The sequence below is a fragment of the Gymnoscopelus braueri genome, assembly GCF_963280865.1.
Source record: "Gymnoscopelus braueri genome assembly, chromosome: 18".
In the NCBI taxonomy this organism is placed as follows: Eukaryota; Metazoa; Chordata; class Actinopteri; order Myctophiformes; family Myctophidae; genus Gymnoscopelus; species Gymnoscopelus braueri.
Window position 1 is genome coordinate 12,710,410 of NC_137618.1, and position 26,870 is coordinate 12,737,279.

The 26,870-nt window shown below is 41.7% G+C and overlaps 1 protein-coding gene across 1 annotated transcript; it reads left to right on the plus strand.

Moving 5' to 3' along the window:
* The first annotated feature begins 390 nt into the window (after window positions 1–390).
* wdr3 (WD repeat domain 3) lies at window positions 391–26,509 on the plus strand. Its single transcript, XM_080413100.1, has 27 exons — window positions 391–466; window positions 2,849–3,075; window positions 3,915–4,124; window positions 5,802–5,920; window positions 6,213–6,291; window positions 6,977–7,072; window positions 7,757–7,861; window positions 8,295–8,396; window positions 9,800–9,900; window positions 10,590–10,691; window positions 11,714–11,947; window positions 12,508–12,601; window positions 13,170–13,271; window positions 13,490–13,572; window positions 13,727–13,865; window positions 14,273–14,329; window positions 14,437–14,537; window positions 16,314–16,425; window positions 17,561–17,695; window positions 18,706–18,756; window positions 19,654–19,719; window positions 20,068–20,160; window positions 20,268–20,318; window positions 24,225–24,268; window positions 24,488–24,616; window positions 25,046–25,139; window positions 25,624–26,509. Exons 2-27 carry the CDS (start codon window positions 2,902–2,904, stop codon window positions 25,777–25,779), a joined length of 2,829 nt encoding a protein of 942 aa, XP_080269226.1. The 5' UTR covers window positions 391–466; window positions 2,849–2,901; the 3' UTR covers window positions 25,780–26,509.
* The last annotated feature ends 361 nt before the right edge of the window (window positions 26,510–26,870 follow it).

Below are 26,870 nucleotides of genomic sequence, written 5' to 3' on the forward strand. Positions count from 1 at the left end.
ACATTCACAAATGGAAATGGATTACTATATTGAGATATATATACATGGACTGAAGAATGTTTAAAGTGTATGAAAACACTAAAATGTTGTAAAGCATGCATTATTTTCCTTTAATGTGTGTGTTGCATGTATCGCTTGAAATGTATGTATTAAATAAAAAAATTAAAAAAAATCACAAAAATATAAATATTTATTTGATACATATGTCAACGCACGTCGTTTTAGATTTGTGTAGAGACAAAATAATGTATACAATTAAGGATCTAAGTGTATTTTATCGTGCTTAGTTCACCAGATAGAAAATACATTAGAATATAGGTTTACTGATCTCTCTGTAAATATTCAGACAAAATGCGACCGCCTTCTCATCGAATCGAGCAGTGATCGATTGGTAGAACCTGGAATACATGGTCTCGCCAAAGGAAACACTCTACAGACTGTTAAAGCTAGTTGCTGTGTTTTAAAGGTAAGATCAAGGATCTATCTTCTATAATCCGCTATACGTTTAAGACAATAATACACGTCTGTTTTCCCAACGTTGAAACGCGCGTTTGTGTTTTTGTAAAGTCTATAGTTCCAGTCAGGAACACAACCACGTGGGTGCATGTGTGTATGATGTTGGTGTGTGATGCTACTAGGTGTGCTCATTTTGTTCTGTCTGTGAGCCGGCGTGGCGGGGTTATGTATGTCTCTTGACGGTGTAATCATTGTAAACCCCGCTCATTCTGCCCACCCAGTGAAATGAAACAAACAGTCATATGTATGTGAACACGCTGTCTTGGATCAAGACTATCATAGATGTATTTGATCGAGTCTGACTTTTACTTTCGTTCGTATCTATGATATGCAAATGTCAAAATCGATCGAATCTATGATAGTCTAGATCCAAGGGTTGTGTTGGACATACTTAAAATGTAGCTGTATACATAAAACTACATTAAACTATATAATGTAGCTAGCCAGGCTGCACTATAGTTACTATTCATAAAGCTATATTAAACTATAATGTAGCTGTACAATGTAGCCAGGCTACGCTACAGTATAGTTACTATTCATAAGCTACATTAAACTATAATGTAGCTATAGTAGCCAGGCTGCACTATAGTTACTATTCATAAAGCTATATTAAACTATAATGTAGCTGTACAATGTAGCCAGGCTACGCTACAGTATAGTTACTATTCATAAAGCTATATTAAACTATAATGTAGCTGTACAATGTAGCCAGGCTACACTACAGTACTATTCATAAGCTACATTAAACTATAATGTAGCTATAGTAGCCAGGCTGCACTATAGTTACTATTCATAAAGCTATATTAAACTATAATGTAGCTGTACATTGTAGCCAGGCTACGCTACAGTATAGTTACTATTCATAAAGCTATATTAAACTATAATGTAGCTGTACATTGTAGCCAGGCTACACTACAGTATAGTTACTATTCATAAGCGAAACTATAATGTAGCTATACAGTGTAGCCAGGCTACACTGTATAGCTACATTAAACTATAATGTAGCTATACAGTGTAGCCAGGCTACACTACACTATAGTTACTATTCATAAAGCTACATCAAACTATACAGTGTAGCCAGGCTACACTACACTAGTATAGTTACTATTCATAAAGCTACATTCAACTATAATGTAGCTATAGTAGCCAGGCTGCACTATGGTATAGTAACTATTCATAAAGCTACATTAAGCTATAATGTAGCTATACAGTGTAGCCATGCTACACTACACTATAGTTACTATTCATAAAGAGTGAGCTACATTAGTTAGCTCTTTCAAAAATAAGCATAGCTGCTACAAAGTTACTACTAGTAAAAGTAGACTGCTACATTGAATTTATGCTTCTGTATTAATTTGTATCTAATACAATTGGTAATGTGACATGTTATGCGTTAATAACATGTCATAACACGATGTTATGACATGTTAATAACATGTCATAACATTGATTGATTGAATATTTTATTAGACAGAAATATAAAAACAGCACGAGTACAGTCAAACACTTTGTCTAAATAGATAATACTAAAAAAAGTCCTCGAGGTCTTGTTACCATTGGGGTCCTCCTACAGTAGGTATTCAATTCAGCACCAAACATTCAATCATGATGTTATGATGACAATGACTGAATAAAACATACGACTCTGTAAAAGCTACAAACAGATGAAAGATGTTAAATTCTCTCTTTGATGTGATGACAAACAAAACAACTGCACTCAAACCTCGATGTGCCACTGCAAATGTAGTGATGGAGCTTTTGTCAAGCTAGCTACTGTACTAGCCTTGGATCAAGACTATCGTAGATGTATTTTATCGATTTTGACATTTGCATATCTATACGAAAGTAAAAGTCAGACTCCATAAAATACATCTACTGTATGATAGTCTTGATCCAAGGCTACTACTGTACATGATCAGTAGTTGCGTTTGTTTATTTGTTTACTTGTGGTTTTGTTTTCCACATTTTGTACAATTTCTGGTGAAGAAAAACGTTGAACTACTTGAAAAGATTAGGTCAAGCGTTTCACTGTACTTCCATGCCGTTTACATTTTTGACTAATAAAGTATTGGTTTTAACCCATTTAAGACCTGAGGCCAATTCAGTTTTCAGAAATACGTTTGTTGCTAACTTGCTATATCAGTGGTGCTCAAAACTTTTTCCTGCCCCCCAAAATGATATGAATAGCATGGCACGAAGTGACGCGCTATGAGCTTTGTATATCTGCTATTTTTGAATAGCCAAAGTATAAAATAATGGTTAAAAGTGGTTAAAATGATTTGTGATGCTAGCTATATTAATAAACCCTTCCATTGTCTTTGTGTAACCTCAGAGCATCGTCATCCATCGTTGCCGCGAGGCTCTTTCAGAGCCACCACCACCATAATGGGGTTGACCAAGCAGTACCTGCGCTACGTTGCCAGCGCAGTGTTCGGGGTGATCGGCAGCCCGAAGGCCAACCTCTCCTACGTGACACTCCGGGGAGGCGAGAAGGGACGCTACGTGGCGGTGGCCGCGTGCGAGCACGTCTTCATCTGGGACACACGCAAAGCTGAGAAGGTGAGGCAGTTCAGGAGCCTTAATTTATCACACATATTATGGTGCACTTTGAGTGAAGTTGTTATTTGATTTTGTGTTATGTTTTACTTGTACGTCACTTTTATTCCTACATAGTCTTATCTGCTAATTCCAACACCCAATTAAAATAAAATAAGTTAAAGGGTTATGTCAAATCTAGGTAGAGGACAGAGTACAGCAACTTGCAATGGGCCTGGTTTCAAGATACTCGAGGGACCAGTGCCCATGTACCTGGCAAACTACTTCAAAAGAGTGATAAACGCCCACCAGCACAACACTAGAGGGAGCTCCATTGATCTCATACCACCCAGATTCGGCACAAACATGGGGATGAATTAATTCTGCTATTATGCCACCAAAATGTGGAATGCCCTACCACCAGCCATCAAAAAGTGCGACTCCCTACCCTCCTTCAAAACCACCATAAAAGAGCACCTGTCTGCAATTTGCAACTGGACCTAGACAAGTCTTCTAGCTATAGAATAATAACCCCCCACTGTTTTTCTGTAAGTATACTTTTACTAATCCTAGTATTGATGATTTCTTGTATAGTATTGTATGTCTTTAAAGTGTATATGTCTTGATGAACTGAATACATAGGACCACAATGGAAACAAGCCCTCAGGTCCTTTTGTTTTATCCTTTTAGCATTATTGTATAACTTTACCTCTGTACTTTTTGCAAACTGTTAATAAAGTATTCAATGAATCAATCAGTCTGCCCAACCTCCAGGGTTAATTTTCCTTCCAGATAAGAGCTGGGGGAACTTGCTTCCAGATTAGTTCCAACAACAACCCTTTCTTTCTGTTGCTTCTCTGCAGATCTTGATTCTAGAGGGAGTCAAGCACGAAGTGACCTTCCTCTGCCCCTCCCCCGATGGCATCCACATCGCCGTGGGTTACGAGGATGGCGCCGTGCGCATCTTCAGTCTGGTCAGCGGTGAAAGCAACGTCTCCTTCAACGGCCACAAGTCAGCGGTCACCGTCATCCGCTATGACGCGCTGGGAGCCCGGCTGGTCACAGGGTCCAGGGTAAATACAACAGTGTCGTGTGTTTTCTTTTGTTTTGTTTATGTAACATCATACATCGTCGGGGCAGAAACCTCTTATATCCATATTTTAACTTTTTGTGTTTTTTTCGTAAATTAACCCCCTACTTGATCATACTACAGCGTCACTCAAAAGTAGCAGATCCACGTTTCGAGCTTGTCGATCTGCTACTCTTGTTTTGGGCAATTTGAATCCTGAAAAATAACAGTTTTGGACATATGACGTTACCACCCGACAGAGATGCAATTGTTATGTGTCATTCAACTGTCATGTGTCATGTGTTTTCTGTCAGTCACTTGTCCTTTGAGTTCATGGAGAAATTCAGTTTTTTATTGCATACCTTCACAGTGAATGAAGAATCCAAAAATGAAGGAAAATACCAAAGAGAACAGCAAAACTATATAAAAAAATCGGTTTATAAAAGTGTTTTGTTTCCAGGCGTATCCTCATTATACGACCGTTTAGTTTTGCTGTTGTTAATCCTGAACCCCTATTTTTCCATTTTTGGATCCTTCATTCAATGTGAAGGAATGCTACAAAAACAAAATGTATCCATGAATGATGGACTAATACCAAGAAAGTGGAGCATATCACTCCAGTTCTTAAATCCTTACACTGGCTCTCTGTGTGTCAAATAATTGATTTCAAAATACTACTGTTGGTCTATAAAGCTTTGAATAGTTTAGGGCCAAAATACATTTCTGATCTTGTACGGTATCATGAACCATCCAGATCTCTCAGGTCATCTGGAAAAGGTCTGCTTTCTGTCCCTAAAACCAAAAATAAACATGGGGAAGCAGCATTTAGCTTTTATGCACCACATATCTGGAACATACTTCTTTAAAAACACAACTAAAGACCTTTCGTTTGCCGCTGCCTTTGATTGAGTTACTTTTCTTTTTTTTCTTTTTCTTTTATTTTCTTTTCCTTTTCTTTCTTTTTTTCTTTCTCCTCTGCACTGTAACTGTATCTGTTATTTTTATTGAATAATTGTGTTTCCTTTGCTTGATGTTATGTGTAAAGCACATTGAATTGCCTTGTTGTTTAAATGTGCTATACAAATAAACCTGCCTAGCCGCAAGGCAAGTACTAACTGCCTAGCCGCAAGGCAAGTACTAACTGCCTAGCCGCAAGGCAAGTACTATGACAGTGTCCCCTGTCATAGTACCTGATAGGCTAAACTAAACTTGGCGAAAGGGCCTACTCTGTGTGGAGTTTGCATGTTCTCCCCGTGTCTCCTAGGGTAGTTAAAACCCTCACAAAAAACATGTAGTAATCCTGGTCACTACTGCCTCCCCCTGGTCAGCCGGGGCGCCTGATGGAGGGGAATGGAACTGGTTGGAATAACGTGTTCCTTCCACACGCTACGTCCAACCAGGGAAACTCCCCCCTGTCAGGTGACAAGAAGGTCAGTTGGCTCTCATGCATTGAAGGAGGCATGAGCCTCCCTAGGCTGGTGGGGGGAGTGCCCAGGATCACTTAGCAAATTGGCACCGGGTGAAAAAAGGGTTACAAATTTGAGGGATAAAAATTAAAGTATAAAAAATAAAATAAAAAATGGCACCGGGTGAAAAATAAGGGTTACAAAATCATGGGGTTAAGATTTAGTTAAAAAACAACTAAACTATTGCACTGTAATTACATACTCCCCTCCTTCAGGACACGGATGTGATCATTTGGGACGTGATTAACGAGTGCGGTCTGTACAGGCTGAAGGGTCACAAAAACGCCATCACCCAGGCCCTGTTCCTCAAGGACAAGAACCTGCTGGTCACCAGGTAAACATGTTTGTCTTCATTTGAGCCAGTAGGGAAATGGAGAGCGTCTTTAATTAACCACATGCATCCTAGCATCTCTATTCTGGGCTTGTCATAATAGGCGAACATTTGGACAAAAACAGGTGAACATTTGAGAGAGAGATTTGGTGTAGAGGGAAAAAAGGAGGGGGACCAAGTATAGACCCCTGGGGGACCACGGTCAACAAAGTATATAGGTTTTAAGTGGTTAATTAACCACATTTTTGTTGACAGATCACACTGACTATCTTTTCTTTGGTTTCTCGCTGTCCAGTTCTACAGACACCTTCGTAAAGTGGTGGGACCTGGATACTCAGCATTGCTTTAAAACCATGTTCGGACACCGCAGTCAGGTGAGTCACAAACGCCTCTCCGTTTTCCACACGTTAGATTGTTGTGTAAATAGTCTGCATTTCTATAGCACAGGGGTCTTCAACAGGGGGTCCTCAGAGTTACTACAGGGTGCCTGTGTTTGTGTGATAGGATTGTTTTTGTTTTTGTTCTAGAGGGGGAAAAAAGGAGGAGTGCTAGTATAGACCCCTGGGGGACTCCGGTCAATGATTATGAAATGTATACGGTATACTGTAAGTGGTTATACTTGTGAGGACTACATGTCCCCACTCCCCACAAGTATAGTAGAATATGAGAAATAGATGTTGTAAGGACCATTTTCATGGTCCTCAGAAGAAAAATGGTTGTTTTATGGTTGAAAAAGGATTTTTAGAGATGCGTTTACATTAATAAAAATATTCTAGTTGGGGTTAGGTTTAGGATTAGATATTTATAAGTTTGGTTTAGGGATAAGAGATAGTTATGCCTGATTTACACTTAGTTGCACGCTTGGTGTCGAGCACCAAAAGAAATCCGATGTACAAGCTCACAACGCGAGGCTTTGTGAGCTTGTAGATCGGCAATTTTTCGGCTTTAGGCTTACAGTTAAAAATGGCAATTAAAAAAAGGCCATTCATAAAGTCAGTGTCTTAAAATGTCAATGTCATCACAAGTATGGTAATACAAACCTGTGTGTGTGTGTGTTAGGTGTGGAGCATGGTGCTGCTGAACCAGGAGCGCAGGCTGTTGACTGGCTCCTCAGACAGTGAGCTGAGAGCCTGGGACCTCAGCTACCTGGAGGAGGTGAGGACACACACAGCTGTGGTCAATGATGTGCTTTACAGCGGAGAGACATTAAACGAGAAAAATGAATAAATTGTGGAAAAACAGAACTAGGGCTGCAACTATTGGTTATTTTCTTAGCGATTCTATTGATTCCTTTTTGTAATAATCAAATAATCGAGAAGCATTTTCTTTTGTCTGATTAGCCACTTAAGCCCTCTTTTATACTTTGCCGGTGTTGCATGCACAGAAATAGTATTGCAATATGTTGTGAGTGTGTAGATCTGCTCTGTTTGCTACTGTAGTTTTGAAATTAAAAAGAAATATGTATTTTTTTTAATTAACTATTAAATCAATTAGGTTGATTAACTGTACCCCTAAACAGAACACACACATCCAAATGAAATGCAGGTGCTGTACAGAAACAAATATTGAAGAAGAGCAGAGCGTTGGAAACAATTATTTGGGTGTTGTAATAAATGCACCATGGGAGCAGACATACAGGGTTGCATACTCTGTCACTGCCAAACATCTTCTTTGGCCAGCTTGAATAAAATTTGATTAGCCTCCAGCATGCAGCTCGATTTGTTCATCCACTATTTAGACTTCATTCCTGAGTACCTTATTTTGAAAGCTGTCTTGTGTAAATTGCTGCCTTTGACCACTAAGCGATTTACATTGGTTCACATTGATTGTGTTGTTTAGGGTAAAGCAGAAGGCGAACCCAAGGAGAAAAAGGGGAAGACTCTACTGGAGGAAGATGATGATGATGAAGACCAAAGCGACGGGCCAGATGAGAGCGCTGAAGAGGTGCAGCATTGATCACTTCCATTACAGTGGTTCTCAAAGTGGGGTCCGGGAATTACCAGGGGTCCTTGAGGGGGTTCCAGGGGGTCCCCAGCAAAATGAATACAGCATCACAATCATTTGAACCCCTTTATCCATATTTTATACGTTGGCTATTCAAAAATAGCAGATCTACAAGCTACATCTGCTATTTTTGTTTGGAAAAATCTTTTCTGAATTTCTTTTACATAAATCATTTCTGGGGGTCCTTGGCACAAACATTTTCAGATGGGGGGGTCTGTGGCCAAATACACAATACATTTGGGGGTCCTTGACATGAATAAGTTTGAGAACCACTGCTCTAAACATCACTTAAACTCTGCTATCTCACACTACCTCTCCTGGTGTTTTAACTCACTCTCTCTCTCTCTCTCTCTGTCTCTCTCTTCCTTTACAGAGGATTGTGAGCTGTAAGGAAGCGGGTTCCATCCTGAGGGCGGGGAGGGACCGGTTGATCTCCATGACGACAGACGCCCGGGGCAAAGTCATAGCGTGCCATGTGAGTGTGACTGTGTGTGACTGTGTGTGTCTGTACGTTGGACTTTTTAAGACTGTTCAAAGAGCCGCATGGCTCCAGTGAGAGGTTTCGCAAGGCCAAGTCTTGGCATCAAAATATACTTAACTCTCTCAGTGCCAAGCCCCGAGATATCCCGAGTTTTTTCTGAATGCCCTCAGTGCCAGAACGAGAAATCCCGAGTTTTTACTTAATGTTGTTTTATAGACGGCCACGGTCTGATCTTGAATCCGAAGGGAGCAGTAAAACTGTAGCACAAACGGATACGGAAATAATGGATTACTAACATTTGCGTTCCTGTCGACTCCATGTTTGTAGTTTTTTTTCTTTCGCCTGTATCTCTGTTCTTTTTTTTTGGGTCCATTTTTCCGAGGAGACGCGTGTTTCCAACGGCCTGTAGTGAGGGGACACTAGCTCCGGATGCAATGTTTTGCTTCCGGAGCAATAGTCAGAGACTCCTGCTCCGGAAACACACAGTGAATCGATCGCTAAATATGGATCTAAACTTTTATGACAACTTTAAAACTACTAAAAACTATGAAAATCGCTCGCAAATCGCTTGGCACTGGGTGAGTACATTATGAAAATACTCTGGCAGTCAAAGAGTTAAAGGGATACTGTAGTTCACCCCCAAAATGACTTGTTTTCTATCGATTACTCACCCCATGGAGATTTCTTAGTTTTTGTCGCATTCCTAAGCCAATGATTTGATGACACTTTTTTGGGTGAACTATACCTAGTATATCGTCTGTCAGGTGGAAACCTCATATGACCAAAACTGTTACTTTTCAGGGTTCAAATTCAAAAATAGTAAAAGTAGCAGATCCACATTAAGCTCAAAACGCTTCGCGTCTCGTTTCGAGCTTGTAGAGCTGCTACTTTTAATGCTTTCGTGTCGTGTGACACTGTAGTATGATCAAGTAGGGCGTTAATTTACGAAAAAAACAACACAAAAAGTTAAAATATGGAGTTAAGAGGTTTCTGCCCGACAGCAACGATATAGGGTTTAAGTGGTTAACCCATTAAGACCTGAGGCGATTCTTTAAAAAAATCTAAATCCTAACAGTTTTTTCACGATTTTTCAAAAATAGCAGATCTACAAGCTCATAGCGTGGCACTCGGTGCCGCGCTATGAGCTTGTATATCTGCTATTTTTGAATAGCCAAAGAAATCTAAAGTGACACAGATGCGTTCCAGGTCTTAAAGGGTTAAACTGGAGGATGTAGTCTCAGGCTGCAATTTGGGGACCCAGTTCTGTCATCATTTTTATATGGTTTGTTGGAATACTTTGTGTTTAAGACATTTTTATTTGCATGTTTTTCTTCTTTTCTTTTGTTGCTGCTGTCATTGGACATGGTTCCATTTTCCCTCTGCGTCTTGTCTGTCAGGGTAAAGACTCGGTTCTGGAGCTGTTCTCTGTGCTGACAGAAGATGAGGTGGAGAAGAAGATGACCAGGAGGTTGAAGAAGGCCAAGAAGAAGATGAGAGAGTGAGAACAAATATTACGTTTCTCTGTATGTTGTGTAATTGTAGCAATATTGTAATATTCATATTCAATTGTGATATTGGTTGATATTGGCTGGTTGAAGCCCTAGGTAAACGCGCGTCATATTTTGTTATGCAGATATTGATATTTCTGTTTTGTCTGTTTCTTTTTGGGCATCTATTGTTAAAGGTAGGGTAAGTGCTATTCTGTTGTTAAAATAAGTGTTAATTGACTATATATTCTGATAGTAATCGTTGCTCTATTAGTGTTTGTTCAGTAACAGGGGTCTCCCTGTCTCTCCAGCTCTTTAATAAACATAAAATGCCTTTTCAGGTCGGGATACCAATTTTATCCAATCAGGAGAGAGAACTCATACAGGATAAACAAGTGAAATTGGAAGTGATGACACATACAAATGAGCAGACACAATTTGAACTGGAACACAAAATGTATTTTCTGTTTTATGAAAGCGCTGGAGAGCGATGGGGAGACCCCTGTTACTGAACAAACGCTCTACAGCAATGATTTCTATCAGAATATAGAGCTTTAACCTTTTAACAAAAAACAGCTTTTGTTTTGGTCAAAAAATATCACTTACCCTAAATAGGTGCACAATTATGAGCAGTGATGAGATCTGGTGCTTAACATTATAGTGTTGACACTAACAGTGGTGTGACTGCCCCCTGCTGTAGAGCTCAGGAAGATGCAGAAGAGACGGTGGAGCCCAGCGTGGAGAGGAGGCTGAAGGACGAGATCCTCAAACTGACTGAGATCAAGGCCTCTTCCAGCATCAAGTCAGTGTGTTTATGTGTAAAAAAAAGATTCACACACATACAGCATATCGTCGGGCAGAAACCTCTTATCTCCATATTTTAACTTTTTGAGTTTTTTTGGTAAATTAACGCCCTACTTGATCATACTACAGCTTCACACAAAAACGTCAAAAGTTGCAGATCTGCATGCTCGAAACGCTTAAGTAGGGTGTTAATTTATCTGAAGCGTCCCAATGCTGTCTCTACCTCGCTGTCCCTTTCTCGCTCTCTCTCTCTCTCTCTCCCTTTCTCTGAACCCAACATGTTCGAGGCAGATGGCCGATCTCCCAGCATGTTTCTGCCTGTTAAAGTGGAGTTTTTTCTTTGTCACCGTGATGCCAAATACCTGTTCTCGTCAGGGGACTTTGGGTCTCTGCTCTACATGTTAAAGTGTCTTGAGACAACTTGTTGTGATTTGACAACTTATGCCAAACCAAACAACTCTTAAGAGTGAAATGTTCTGTCTATCGTTAACAAGACCTGTGCAGTAGTTAGTCATTCTGCTTCATGCCTAGCTTTGACAAGCAGTCTAACAATGGTATTATTCGGGCTCTTTGTTTAGTACTACGCTTGCTTCAGCCCATTGCCTCATGCATTGTGCTTACATTTTTGTCTGGCTATGAACTAGAGAATATCAAGCTCTTCAAATTCGTTTTGATCATAACACCTGGCCTTGTCTGACTTGTATCAAAATGTTTTCTTTGTTGCTGTGCTTTTTGTCATATTACAGTGAGCTTCACATTGACTGGCTACCAAAAAAACTCATGCCTCAATTCAAGAAGTTCCAGTTGTCTAGTTGTACACCCTTCATTACAGAAAGAGTAACAAGATTTAGAAAGTCTTAAAAGTCTGACTAAAGGTTATTTTGACTTGACTACAAGCTAACAATGCATTGCGATGCAACGCATTGTTAGCTTGTAGATATGTAAGTGGAAAATTAGGCTTTTTTTCTCAAGTGTTCGTCTGCTGGAACTCACTGAACTCTCACCTTCCCTTCCCGCCAGGTGGGTGGACTGTGTGTCGTGTGCGGGCGGCGAGCTGAAGGTGGCGCTGCTCCTGCAGAACAACACGGTGGAGACGTACAGCCTGAAGACGCTGGAGAAGCCGCTCCCCGTCGCCAACAAGACGTCCCGCCTCACCCTGGGCGGCCACCGCAGCGACGTCCGCACCCTGGCCTTCAGCTCGGACAACATGGCCGTCCTCTCCGCCTCGGCGGAAACTGTTAAAGTGTGGAATAGGTGAGACTTGTTTGTTGATTTTTTTTTCTTTTTTCATTTTGATAGGTGGGCTAGATGTAAAATGAGTTGATTTGATTTGTTAGCCTGAGAGGTATGTCCCTCTCTACCTTCCCTCTTGATCAGAGGTTCAGTCAAAGGTTGTGGCAAGAGATATTTTATTTAGGTATTTGAGCTCTTTGGATTGAGCTGCCTCTGTGTGTCAGGCAGTCTCAATCTAAACTGTCCTATAAAAAAAAAAATGGTGGAAAAAAATGTTATGGCAAAAGCTACAGGCTAACGATGCACTTAATTTGGGCAATTATGGTTTGATATTTGGGATTTTAGGTTGTTTTTTCAATGGTTTTGTATTTTGCACATTCATGCGACATGCTGTGTGCTAGAATGTATTGGTGCTATGTAATTTATTTGACTATTTATTTTTTAGTTATGCTGCAGGACCACATTGGAAACGAGTGTTTCATTACGCTTTAATTTGTTACCCTGGGTTTAAGTTATATTGTGTTTTTACTTGTATATCTTTTTCCAAAATTCAATCAAATAAAATCCTACCCCCTTCACAGGTCTACTCTGCAGGTGATACGTACCATGGCATGTGAATATGCCCTCTGCTCCCTCTTTGTGCCTGGAGACAGACAGATTATCCTGGGAACGAAGGTATTTATTTACACACACAATCTCCGCTCAGCTGGGCCTAGTAATCCCACCCGAATGTGTGTTGATCGCCTCTGTCAGAATAACCACTCTTATAGTAAGACACACATACAGTATATTGTTGCTGTCAGGCTTATTTCCATATTTGAAGATTTTGAACTTTTTGCGTTTTTTTAGTAAATGAATGCCCTACTTGATCATACTACAGCGACGTGTTTCGAGCTTGTGGATCTGCTACTTAAGCTATTTTTGGATTTTAATCCTGAAAAGTAACAGTTTTGGACATATGAGGTTTCCACCCAACAGAGACGATATGTCAGATCGGATGCTCACGCATACACACGTTTTTTAACACAAAATCTTCTCTTCTGGGAGTCCCTGGCACAAAACATTTTCAGATGGGGGTCCACGGCCAAATATATATATCAATTCGGGGGTCCTTGGCACAAAGACGTTTGAGAACTACTGTACTGATTTAGAAGGCATTTGTACAACCGGCCTCAGGTCTTAATGGGTTAATAATGGACATTACATGTAAATGACCATCATTCTATCATGTTCTCCCTGTCAGAGTGGTAAGCTGCAGATCTTTGACCTGGCCTCAGGAAATCTCCTGGACAGAGTAGACGCACACAACGGAGCCCTGTGGTCCCTCTGTTTGGCTCCCGACCAGGTATATGTCTGTCTCTCCAATGTCTATCTAATGGCATCATCACTCTGTCTGTCTGGCTGACCGCTACTGGGTCCTGACCATCCGTCTGTCTATCTTGTCTTTTTCCTCTCCTGTAGTACTGCACCTACTGTAGACACGTTTTGTTGGTCATTGTTTCACTGAGGTTTGAAAACAGACAGTAATCCGTGACTTAATGTTTGTGTGTGTGATTTCCACAGCGTGGGATAGTGACTGGAGGTGCAGACAAGACTGTGAAGTTCTGGGAGTTTGAGCTGATGAAGGATGAGCAGACAGAACAGAAGTAAGTCGTCACTGACTAATGTCTATTATCAATTTTTTTCTGTTATTGTTGTTTTGCAGCATATTGTAACTCTCGTTTTGAAAGGCACATTTATAAATAAAATGTACCTTACCTTACCTAATACAGTAAATAAAATCTATCTTACCTAATACAGGAGGCTAACGGTGAAACACACTCGCACCTTGCAGCTGGAGGAGGACGTGTTGTGTGTGAAGTTCTCTCCGAACCACAAGGTTCTGGCCGTCTCTCTGCTGGACTGCACCGTCAAGATCTTCTACACAGACACTCTCAAGGTACCATGATGCACTGGAGTTATTCCTAGTGGATGAGGAGAATGTACAATGCACAATTATCTGCTATTTGCGCGATGCCCTGCGCAAACAAGTATAAACACTATACAGTCTACACTACTGCTTTCCCTTAACCCATTTAAACCGGGAAAGCGTCTGCGTCATTTAAGTTAAAAAGTTAACTTATTCACTGCTAGAGTAAATAAATCAGCCACTCAACTATGAATCTAAAATGTGACCAATGCTTTCCCGGTTTTAATGGGTTAAAAATCTCTCTCTCTCTCTCTCTCACTCTCACTCTCACTCTCACTCACTCACTCACTCACTCACTCACTCACTCACTCACACATTGTGAAGGGAGGCGTTTTTCATTCTGATGATGTGACTGAATGTTTCCCTCTCTCCCCCAGTTCTTCCTGTCTCTGTACGGACACAAGCTGCCTGTACTTTGCCTGGACATCTCAACCGTGAGTGCTTTCTCCTCCCGTCTCTCTCATTGCATGTGTCATCCTGGTAGCTTTACAGGTCATTGAATTTTGGCATTAAAAATCCCACCCACCCACCCTCTCTCCAGGACAGCACACTGATCGCCACAGGCTCTGCTGACAGGAACGTGAAGATCTGGGGACTGGACTTTGGTGACTGCCATCGCTCCATGTTCGCTCACGATGACAGGTTAGCTGAAGCCTTCCCTGGGTACTGATTTGAACCGACAACAAAGCGGCGAAGTTCGCAGCCATGTTAGTGAAAACGAAATTCATTTCAAACGGAAAGTTAAACTCATTGTGATACACACGTTAAAATAAGGTGCTGGGCTGCATATTATGCACCAGGGATGGGAATAGAAATGCTCTGGATACACCTTGGTTCTGCTCCATTGACAATATTTGAACGCATGGGGTTGTTTGTCCCGTCCTGACCTGAAGTATCAACAAACAGAAAATGGACCGCTCAGATACAATACAGACTAGGCACGTAACGATTCACTCAACTCATGATACGATTCAAATCACAATACTAGGTTTGCGATACGATTTTTTAAACATTTTTAAAATTATTTTCCAGACAAATGACTGAAGAATCTTTTTTTTTCTCTAACACAAATCCAGTATTTTCTTCTCTTTTTTTATTTTTTTATTTTTTACAATACTGTGTTTTCTCTTATCCTCTTTTCAATACAGTAGCAAATGACTGAAAACTCTTTTTCTTTTATCAATTCTCTTACAAAGATCCTGTATTTTCTTGTTTTTTTTTCTTGTCTCGATTGCTCCCTCTGCTGTTTGTATCGCGGTAAATTTTTTATTAAATCGATTTCAATTGTCACCAGTTTTAATCTTTTTTAATCGATTTACGATAAATCGTTACATGCCTAATACAGACCCATCACGTGATGGCCAAGGTAACACACACACACTGAATAGACCCAACACATACAGGCAACCCCCCCCCACACACACAGCTTATGTGTTCATTGTTTGCATGAAGAAACACAAAGTGAGCGTGTAATGATATCATTTTATAAGCTCTGGCCTCTGTAGGTTGTGTGTTTCCAGTTAGCATACAGTACTGTATGACTTCATGTGTTTTTGCCAGAGGCTGTGATCCATGTCCTTGGTGACTGCTCTCTGACCAGTGACTTCACACCAGCTGCCTGTCATGTCACTGCCTTTCTACATCTGTTTTCATCTCATCTGTTCCTTTATTTAACCCGTTTAGACCTGAGGCCCATTCTACAAATGTCTTCTAAATCCTTACGGTTAAAAAATAAATAAAATCACACCCTGTGTGAAGTGGGCGGTGTCTTGCTAGCTAATCACACTACTGAATGGAGTCAACCAATCATGTACAAAAGATAAATACATTTATTGAAACACTCTTTATGATGGACGAAACCATAACTTGAAAAAAACCAATGTTTGGTTTTTTTCAAGTTATGGTTGCTTATATAGGGCTATGCACATGTGTCATGTGACACTGGCCAATCACAGTCCTGAATAGACTGTGATTGGCCAATCACAGCGCAGGATAATTCTACAAATTTCCTGGGCCCAGATCACAGCGCAGGAAAATGTACATTTTTCCAAATCTCACTTATAGGGGCGGTTTCACCGCCCAAAAAAAAAACGTATGTTGCTATTCTGTATCAGTGGTTCTCAAAACAGTTTTTTTTCAAGGACCCCCAAAAAGACCTCCTCCGGAAGCAAAGATTTGAGTTACAAATGTTCGCTTAAAAAAAAAGAAGTGTGTGTGTGTGTGTGTGTGTGTGTGTGTGTGTGTGTGTGTGTGTGTGTGTGTGTGTGTGTGTGTGTGTGTGTGTGTGTGTGTGTGTGTGTGTGTGTGTGTGTGTGTGTGTGTGTGTGTGTGTGTGTGTGTGTGTGTGTGTGTAAAATGACACAGATGCTTTCCCGGTTTTAATGGGTTAAAAATCTCTCTCTCTCATCCCCCCTTCAGCGTAATGTTCCTCCAGTTTGTCCCCAAAACTCATCTGTTCTTCACGGCGGGCAAGGACAGGAAGATCAAACAGTGGGACGCTGACAAGTTTGAGCTCATCCAGACCTTAGAGGTGACCGTCTCTCTCTCTCTGCTTCTTCGCTATTCATTCATCTCTTTCTCTTCCGATTTATACGTAGTCCTACAATGCAATACAGCTGTGAGCTTGTAGATCGGCTATTTTTTGCCGAGCAACGCTATCATACGACGGAGTATGATTTAAGCATATCGTCTCCGTCGGGTGGAAAGTATCCTCCTACTAAAAACTGTTACTTTTCAGGATTCAAACTCAAAGACTCTTAACCCCTAACAGCTCCTCCTGTGCACTCGAATCCATCTGTGCATCCGTCAGCTGGATGAAGTCGTAAAATAAGTTTCACCTCCCCCCTCAGGGACAAGAAAAGACTCCTTTTCCTTTCCCCTCTGTGGTTCTCTTCTCTGTATTTTTACTAAGACACACTACCCTGCTATTCTTATGGAAACCGGGCTCCTGCTCTCCATCATCACACTCCTGGAAAAATGAGTGAGCTAATTTCCAGGATTAAAGACTGCAGACATTGGTGTGATTGTTTCAATTAGCTCTGTGGCCCAAAAAAAAACAGAACCTTCAAAGAAGTAAGGAGACGGGAGATTTTGCAGATCTGCAATACACCATAGACAGCGTAAGGGTTGTTTGTAGGTAGAGTAAGTGATATTTTTTTGGTTCTTTGGTTAAAAGGTTAAAGCTCTATATATTGTGATGGTAATCATTGCTATAGAGAGTTTGTTCAGTAACAGGAGTCTCCCTGTCTCTCCAGCTCTTTAAACATTTTCAAGTTGGTGGCAAAATGACAGCCAATCAGGAGAGAGTACCCATTTATCAGCTTCATTTTTAGTGTTCCAGTTCAAATTGTGTCTGCTCAATTCTTTGTGTCATCACTAAAAAAAAAATGTTATCCTGATTTGAAAATGCATTTTCTGTTTATTAAAGAGCTGGAGAGACGTGGAGACTCCTGTTACAGAACAAACACTCTATAGAAATGAGTACTATCAGAATATAGAGCTACTTAAAAACTTATTTTGACCAAAGAAAATCACTTACCCTAACCTAAGTACACATTGAATAAGTAAAGTAAAAGTACCTCAAAATGTACTTTAGTTACCGCTTCCACCACTGGTAGTAGTGTGTTGTAACTCTCTCTCTCTCTCTCTCTCTCTCTTGGTTCCAGGGTCATCATCATGAGGTGTGGTGCCTCGCCATCAGTCCCAGCGGAGACCACATCGTCTCCTCATCCCACGACAAGTCCCTCCGCCTCTGGGAGAGAACCAGGGAGCCCATCATCCTGGAGGAGGAGAGGGAGACGGTAAGAACCACACAGGAGGTGGAGTGGAGATGGAGGCCTAAGAGGTGGAGGAGAGGGAGGCAGTTTAATAAGGAAGGTCGTTTCACGTGGGGGCCATCTTGGAAACGACCCCACCGGGGCAGTACCTTCTGTTCTGACTAACAAAACAGGAGTCCTATCTCTGTGAACCTGGGAGTTGTCTAGATCATTGGTTCTCAAAGTGGGGTCCGGGGACCCCCAGGGGTCCTTTGAAGGAGTTCCAGGGGGTCCCCAGCTAAATGATGGATAGTTAGGAACCAAATGCACCCTTATGGCTCTGTAACTCTGAGAGTGTACATTTGTGCACTCTCAGAGTTAAATTAGCATTGATTTTACAATATAAATGGGGGTCCCAGATATAGAAATGCCATTAAATGGGGGTCCGTAGCCTAATGCATGTCAAACTGGGGGTCCTTGAAATTAAAATGGTTGAGAATCACTGCCAGAGCCGTAAAGAGCTTCTCTTATGGGGGTCCCTGGCATATCTTTTCAAATGTAAACGTTTGAGAACCACTGGTCTAGATCCTAAAGTACTGACATGCATATCATTTACAATTAAGGAACACTGGTGACGTGTTTAAAACAGGAGTTCCAAAAGACACTGTTGACTGTAGACAATGTCTTGCCTCTTTCACATGCTTCTACTACCCTAAGTATGTGGGATAAATGAAGTTATGCGAACTAACTAGCAATTGAAACTAGCAATAGAATACATGTTCAGATTGAAGCATCTTCCATAAACCATAATGGTCACAGATATTTCATACAAGCAAAGGTTAAAGCCCAATCTGCGATTTAACAAACAAAGTTTTAGGATGATAATATCAAAGCATCATCATTTTTACATATTGTGCAAATTGTTTAGGAAACAGAGCGTTAGGGGGCACCTTTTCACGCTTTAGTTTTTTTAAATCCCTATGTGAACTGAATGAAGTTATCAAAGTCACTGAAGAACAAAGAACACAACTAAACCAACATTGTCCTTTTTATAGGAGCGAGAGGCTGAGTTTGAGGAGAGCATGGCCAAAGGGGACCAGCCTGTGGTGAGTAGCTATTGTTCCCGCCTTTGAACAATTTGACACCTTATCTGTTGCCTGGCAGGAACCTCCTATCTCCATGTTTTAACTTTTTGTGTTTTTTTCCCCGTAAACTAATGCCCCTCTTCATCATACTACTACGTACAGCGTAAATGTATCCAAAATAGCAGATCTACAAGCTCAAAACGCAGCACAAAGCGACACGTTTTGAGCTTGTCGATCTGCTTTTGGATTTGAATCCTGAAAAGTAACTGTTTTGGACCGGTTTTTGATAATTATGTTGTATTCCTCGCTGAAAGCAATGGCAGAGAATGTCAGAAGAGAATTGAAAGATAACTAAAGCTGTCTTGTACTTCTGTTATCTTAAAAAAAGAAAACAAATCAGGGATGCAGTGAGGAATGCTCGTGCACACAATTTCTTGCCTTTCATTTGGGGTGTCTGGAAGTGATTCGTTTTTAGCGCCCTCTGATGGACAAATATGTGGACAGCATGACATACAGACAGCCTCATTTACAATAGCTTCACACTCGCCACTTGCCGGCGACTAGAAATATATATGTCCACAATCCAAACCAGTATCATGTGAAGTTGACTTAAAGCTGAGATCCATAACTTTTGTTGCATGTGAATAAATCATTTTAAACCAATCTGTATGTAAAGACAATATAACTAACACATCTGCAGTGGTTGGTGGTGGTACACCTACTAATTGAAAAGAGGTATTGCATGAATTGCTTCACATTTTTAACTCGGCAGTAGACATTTCTGCGAGTGTAGTTAATGTTAGTGTGAGTGTAGATTGAAGTGAAAGTGGGTGATTTAATAGATAATGAGCCAATGATATGTTGTGAGTGTCCTCTGTTTTAAAGGGCAGTACACTGATGAGTGAGTCTTTCCTTCAGGTTCCAGGAGAGACCCAGGGAGAGGCAGCGCCGGCAGCCAAGAAGACCATCGAGACTGTTAAAGCTGTAAGTTAAGCTTACGTGTCACTGCCACAGACGGCAGTAAGCCTGTCACAATTATTACATAATCGCCTAATTGCAATTATTTGAGATAATCGTCAAGCTTGTTTTTTTTTACTTTTAGAAAACGTGTTACACTATTTACGACTATTAACAGTTCATTTAGAATAAATTATTACTTTATAAAAAATTTATGTCATCGACTAAGTCAATTACTTCAATTTCGACAACACTGAAAAACATTTGATTGGAGTGGCAGTCGGTGGGGGTTTCAGTAAAGATGAGTGTGTGCGTGTGTGTGTGTGTGCGTTTAAAATGTGATCTCACGACATGCTTTGTGTGCGTCCATTGCAGGCGGAGAGAATCATGGAGGCTCTGGAGCTGTACAGAGACGAAACCAGGAAAATGGAGGAACATAAATATGCGTGCGAGAATGCAGGCAAAAAGGTACAGACACTCATAATAACTGATTATACACGACAATGTCACTTGTCCAACCGAGTTTTACTGTAAATCGCTCTGGATTAAGACGTCATTTAAACTATGTTTTGCAGTTACCTCCACCCAAACCTAACCCTATCCTGGTGGCCTTTGGAAATGTTACAGTAAGTCAAACTATGTTGGATAGATCACTTTTATTCCGTAGATTCTTCTTTTTTGATATAGTCTTGAGCAATCTGTCTAATTGTTTATCGTAGTTGGTAAATGTGGTCCGGCCCTGTGGCCAATTAACGCACACACAACATGCACACACTTCTTTCCCAGCGAATTTTCTGAAAAACCTTAAAAAATTAAATTATCTTCATGAACTTCAAGTCAGAATGACACAGAGTATTCCAAAGCAGTTCCATTGGATATGCACGACAATAGTTTGTCTCTTTTCAAGACAGTGTTGCCCAGATGAAGGAGTCTCATATATCCAAGTAACGTCATTACTCTGGCCAACCAGTGGCGTAACTCAGTAGTTCTCAAACCTTTTCATGCCAAGGACCCCCAAATTGATGTATTTGGCCGCGGACCCCCATATGACAATGTTTTGGACCAAGGACCCCCAGAAAAGACTTTTGTAAAAATAGATCAAAATGTTTCAAACTTTTTCAACCACTTTCAAGATTTTTCTAAAATGTTCAAAAATAGCAGATGTAAAGCTCTCAGCACCGACCCTGTGAGCTTGTAGATCTGCTATGTGTTATATAGCCATGGTAACACATTTCCCTGGGGACCCCCTGGAACCCCCCCAAGGACCCCTGAGGGTCCCCAGACCCCACTTAGAGAACCACTGGTGTAACTGATTACTATGGCCAACCAATGGTGTAACTTTAAAAGACAGCCAGCTGTTGTTACCTGTGCGAATGATCAAAGCTCCAGCCTAAAAAAAACATTAAAAAACACTTTAAAAACAATAATAAAAAAACACAAAGATCTCATTCTCAACCTTTGCAGTCGTTATGCAGTCATTTCCCTTTCCTTATATTCCACTTGCCTGAAACCTATCCACTTCTGTGTTTCTAAACACTATTTAATATTTCTATTCATTTCCTCTGCTGCTGTCAGCAGTCATGGCCGCCAGCTCCCACCTGATGTCGTGCGGGAGTCCTGACAGCTCCAGACCGTACTGAAAAACCGCTAGCTTACATAGCGTCTTAAGGCTAGGACTCAAGTCTAAGATGAACAGGTCATTGGGCGTGTGTATGGATCCCCCAAAGAGGACGATACGATCTCCAACCGCGCAGCAGCACATGCTAGACTTCCCGCCCGGGCCTTTCCCCTTGGTCTCGACCTCCTTCCAGGAGAAGGTGTCTGGATTGAACCTCCACAGATCGTTGAATCTCTGGTCCAGGCGAAAGTTGTAACCGCCAAATATGTACAGCTCTCCGCCGCGGACGAACGCCGAATGACACCCCCGTCCTCCTGGAAGCGGCTGTGCAGAGGTCGCTTCCTGCCAGCAGTCGGTCTCCGTGTCGAACACTCGGACGCCGCTGTACTTGTCGTAGTTGTAGTTCCCGAACACAAACATCTTTGTCCCGATGACGGTGGCGGAGTGACATCGCGAAGCGGACGTCGTCGGCGTGCCTCTGGTGTTGATTAAGGACCAGACCATTGTGGTGGAGTCCAATTTGTAGATGTCGCTGCAAGTGTATCTGTTCAGCAGGTTGAATCCTCCAAAGATATACACGGCCTTAGTGGTGGAAAGTAACTAAGTACATTTACTTAAGTACTGTACTATAAGTACAATTTTGAGGTATTTGTACTTTACTTGAGTATTTCCAATTTCCAATACTTTTACTTCTACTCCACTACATCTCAGAGGCAAATATTGTACTTTTACTCCACAACAATTCTTTGAAAACTTTAGTTACTAGTTACTTTGCAGATATAAATTATTACATTATAAAACATACATTAACCACTTCAGACCTATTTTATACATAGGCTATTTGAAAATAGCCGATCTGCAAGCTCACAACGCGTCGCGATGCGACGCGTTGTGAGCTTGTAGATCTGCTATTTTCAAACATTTTAGTACTTTTACTTTTGGTACTTTAAGTACATTTTGTTACCAATACTTTTGTACTTTTACTCAAGTAAATTTTGAATTCCAGACTTCTACTTGTAACGGAGTACTTCTATATTGCAGTATTGATACTTTTACTTAAGTAAAATATTTGAGTACTTTTTCCACCACTGGCCCGGCCTTCCCCGAGACACAGGCCGAGTGGTCGTACCTCCCCTCCGGAACGGTCCCGGAAACCTTGGCCTTGAACCATCTGTGGGTGTTGACGTGGAACGTGTAAAGCACGTTGCAGCACTCCCTCGTGTAAGTGAACCCACCCCAGATGTAGCTGATGTGGTCTATCAGCACGGCCGTGTGGTCGAAGCGCATGGAGGGAACCTCCAGCAGACGCCCTCCGGTGGTTGTCACCGCGGGCAGCTTCGCCCAGCGCAGGGACACTGTGTTGAAGACGTGGACGTCGATCTGTCCCATGTTGTTCATGTAGATCTCCCTGGTGCAGGACCCTCCGAAGGAGTAGATCTTGTGCTCGACCGCCACCGCTGCGTTGTACGGTCTGTTGGGTCCCTCCAGGTGCACGGTCCATCGAAACATGACGGACACATGCATCACCGGGGGAGCACCTCTGCTGTTATATTTTATATTGTGACGTCACGCAAAGCTCGGCCAATCGGCAAAGCCAATGGAGTTGGGTTAGCCAGTCACAATTGGGGATGCCGATGGCCAAATATGGCATGTGGGAAGCTTAGTGGTGAACGTTTTGAAGCTTGCCTTTCCCTTGAGACTTTAATCATAAAGTAACAAACTGACCGTCATAACCTTATTCTAGCATTGTCCTAAATTGTCCACAAGGACGTGTGCTCATTACTAAATTCAAACCTATCCATGAACAGTTGGAGACACTTGAACTGCTAATTAAGTCAGGCAACTTGAAAGTGGAAGATTTAGGCGGTAGACAGACACGCATACACCACAACATCGACACATTTGTTCCTCTACATTTAAAGGAAAGTAGTCAAAGGTAGCCAATTATTGCCTTCGGCGGCCGAAGGCATGGCGAGAGAGTATGTTTTACCCCTTGTCTGTCCGTCCGTGTGTGTGTCCGTCTGTCACCAGCTAATCTCCGGCACCGTTGGCCCGGTCGCTCCGAAACTGTGCACACACACTCCCTGGATGCCAATTCAGAACCTTTTTCACATGGGCCTGTTATAGCGCCACCAGGAGGCCGATTTGTGCAAAACCATTTTTTTAATATTACTCCTACAAATTTTATCCAAACGTCATGCAAATCGGTACACAGTATCACTATAGTCATGTGATCAACACGGATCTGTCCGATTTCCCATATTCCATCCTCATTGCCTAAGGTTGGCTTCCAAAGTTTGCAGGATTGGTCCGTTTTGAACAAAAAGCCTCAAAGTATACACACAGCTTGGGATTTCCGTGAAATTTCACACGCACATTCCCACTAGGCCGAGGAAGAAATCTCACCCTTCTCACATTGGCCTGTTATAGCGCCACCAGCAGGTCTAATTTAGCAACACACATTTTTGGAACGAAATGCCTCAAATCATGAATGCAGTGTCAATGCAAGAATAAATGGCACGGTTGGCACTCTTTTCACATTGGCCTATTATAGCGCCACCAGGAGGCCAGAATAACGTACCTGACCTGGCGGAGACCTGTGCTCCGAGGAGCACTTTTTCTAGTTTTTACTCCTTTTTTTTCTCCCAGTTTAGTCGTTATGACAATTAATTCCTCTGCTTGTCACGGCTCAGAGTGTGTGTATGAGAGCGAGAGAGAGAGCACTTGACCACTACCATAATGTAGAAATACTATATTTGTTAGCAGATTGACAGAACATTCCGTGGACTGCGGTTGAGAAACCACTAAGCTAACACATAAATGTGCCGTATCACATCGCTTCAAATAATTGTACGCTGATAATATTAATGAATAGAACCTGAGTATGTTTTAATGGTGGTCTTTTCTCTTCTAGCCATCCCGCTACGTCTTAGACGTGATAAAGAAGGTCCGCTCCAGGTAAGGCATGAGCACTACTTCATGGAAGACATGCTGTTTTTAACTCAACAATGTACTTGTAGTACGATCAAGTATGGCGTTAATGTACGGAAAAAAACACAAAAAGTAAAAATATGGAGCTATATTATATTGCTATTTAAATGAGAGTTAATGTGTCATCTACTCATCACTTAACGGTCAAATGAAATGAAATGGAATGTGTGTGTGTTTCCCTCTCAGTGAGTTAGAGGTGTCTCTGCTGGTGCTGCCGTTCACCTATGTCCCAGAGCTGCTGTCTCTGTTCAACAGCTACGTCCAGCAAGGCCTGGAGGTGGAGCTGGTCTGTCGCTGCCTCTTCTTCCTGCTCAGGTACACACACACCTTACCATAGTGTTTGTTTGTGTGTGGACTTGTGTTACTTTAGGGCATAGCAGTGGCGGCCATTTTGTGGTGCCACAGATCAAAAGCCCATACATTTTCCCCATAGAGATTTCCGAAAATATTTATATTCATTTTAAGCCTGAAACCAAGCCATCCAGGATCCTGGTGAATCATGACTATAAAACAATTGATTCTGTTTTCAAATATTCTTTGACACAGAATTAAATGTGTCCAAGCATGTCTGCATGTCTGCATGTATGCATACATGTACGAGTTAACTGAACACTTGGTGTGTGTATGTTGTCCTGTGTTCTGTACTATCTCAACAAAGGAAGAATAAAAGGAGATTGTTATCACACCCATGAGTGGTCCTGCTAACGTGATTCTCTCTCTCTCTCTCTCTCTCGCTCTCTCTAGGATACATTTTGGTCAGATCACCAGTAACCAGATGCTGTTGTCGGTCATAGACGAGCTGAGGGCCAACACCATCTCCAAAGTCCAGGAGATCAGAGTGAGTGGTCATGTCGGCATAGGCCGGCGAAGGATAAATTAGGGTCTAGCTATCCACTGAGCACTAGGTTTGGGATCCTTTAAGATTATAACGCTTCCGGTACCATAACTATTCCCTCTTAACGGTCCGATTCCTTAACCGTTCCCTTTAACGATGATATAGTGGAGTAGAAGTAAAAGTACTGACATTTAAAAACACTCCAGTACAATTCAAAATTGTGCTTTTTTATTTATTTTATTTTTTAACCCAAGATATCATTATCTGAAGATTTGCAGCTCCATCCACTCCTTGTTTAACTTATAACTGAAAAAAAAATCTCGCTTCCTAAGCACTTTTTTTTAACTTAAAATAAATAAATAATCCAAATCGTACTGGCCAGAAATAGCCAGAAATAATTCTGGCACTCAGTGAGTTAAGTACAGTACTTGAGTGTACTTTACAACACTCCCTATAACCCCCCTCCTTCACCTCCTGTGTTTTTCAGGACGTGCTGGGCTTCAACAGCGCGGGCCTCCAGTTCCTGCAGCGCGAGATCGAGAGCAAGGAGGACGTGATGTTCTTCGCGGACGCCACCGGCCGCCTGTCGGAGAAGAAGAGGAAGCGCAGGAAGAGGGAGCGAGTTATCCTCACCGTCGCCTGAATCACCGTGACAACCACCCAGACATAAAACAAACAAACAAACAAACAACAGAAAGCATGAAAAGTAGCAGATCTACAAGCTCGAAGTGCGGCGGCGAAGCGACGCATTTTGAGCTTGTAGATCTGCTTCTTTTGCTATTTTTGAATTTGAATCCTGAAAAGTGAACAGTGGACATATGAGGTTTCCACCCGACAGAGACTTGCCCCCGCATGTACTGTATGTCTAGTGAAGCAGGACGGTCTCTCCACAATGAAAATCATCATAACACGCTGAATTCTCAGCGAATTCGGTTTGTTTGTGAATTCTCAGCGGTTTGGTTTGTTAAAAGGGTCAGAACATTTTTGTTATGATATAGGCTACTTGGTTAAATTAAAAAATGTGGATTTCAACACCGTATCTTGCGTAGATAGTAACAGTAATTACAAATAAAACTGAATAAAAAGGTTTTAGTCTCGGGTACCATTGTGGCGATGTTGACATACGACCCAGTGGCCGAAAGAAATGACCGTTGTAAGATAAATATCCACTTTACAATCCCCCCCCCCCAACTGTGTTACCTCATGATGAGCGGAATTCCAGTGGGTGGTCACGAGATTTACACCGTTGGTTCTTGGTCGTTGTTTTTTTTGTGTGTATGTGACTGTTATAAGATCCTGGTAGGATGTATCAGTGTGTTATTCACTGGCACGCTTCATTTCCCAAATAAACTGTGTCTGTTACTCCTGTTGAAGCACTCTGCTCCCTCTGCCTTTTTATAGCCGGCTTTTAAAAGGAATAAATCGTAGGACGGTCGGTGGGAGTCTGTCAGGGAGACCAAAACGGAGAGATGTAGTGCATGTGTGTACTGGGGTTCCCACGGCAGCTATAGACCCCATGTAAACTATGTTCATACCGCCTGTAAAACTCTGTCCTTGTAAAAGGGGCCTTTTCACCCCACTATACCTAGAAAGGGACCCCCATAAGAGAATATTTTTTACGGATCTAGCAGTGATTCTCAACCATTTTAATTTCAAGGACCCCCAGTTTGACATGCATTAGGCAAAATTTTGCTGGGGACCCCCTGGAACTCCCTCAAGGACCCCTGGGGGTCC

Coding starts and splice junctions, on each gene's coding strand:
- wdr3 (XM_080413100.1), top strand. CDS start 2,902: ATGGGGTTGACCAAGCAGTACCTGCGCTACGTTGCCAGCGCAGTGTTC. Junction 16,426..17,560: donor AGCTCATCCAGACCTTAGAG/GTGACCGTCTCT, acceptor TCTTGGTTCCAG/GGTCATCATCATGAGGTGTG. Junction 20,161..20,267: donor GCGAGAATGCAGGCAAAAAG/GTACAGACACTC, acceptor TATGTTTTGCAG/TTACCTCCACCCAAACCTAA.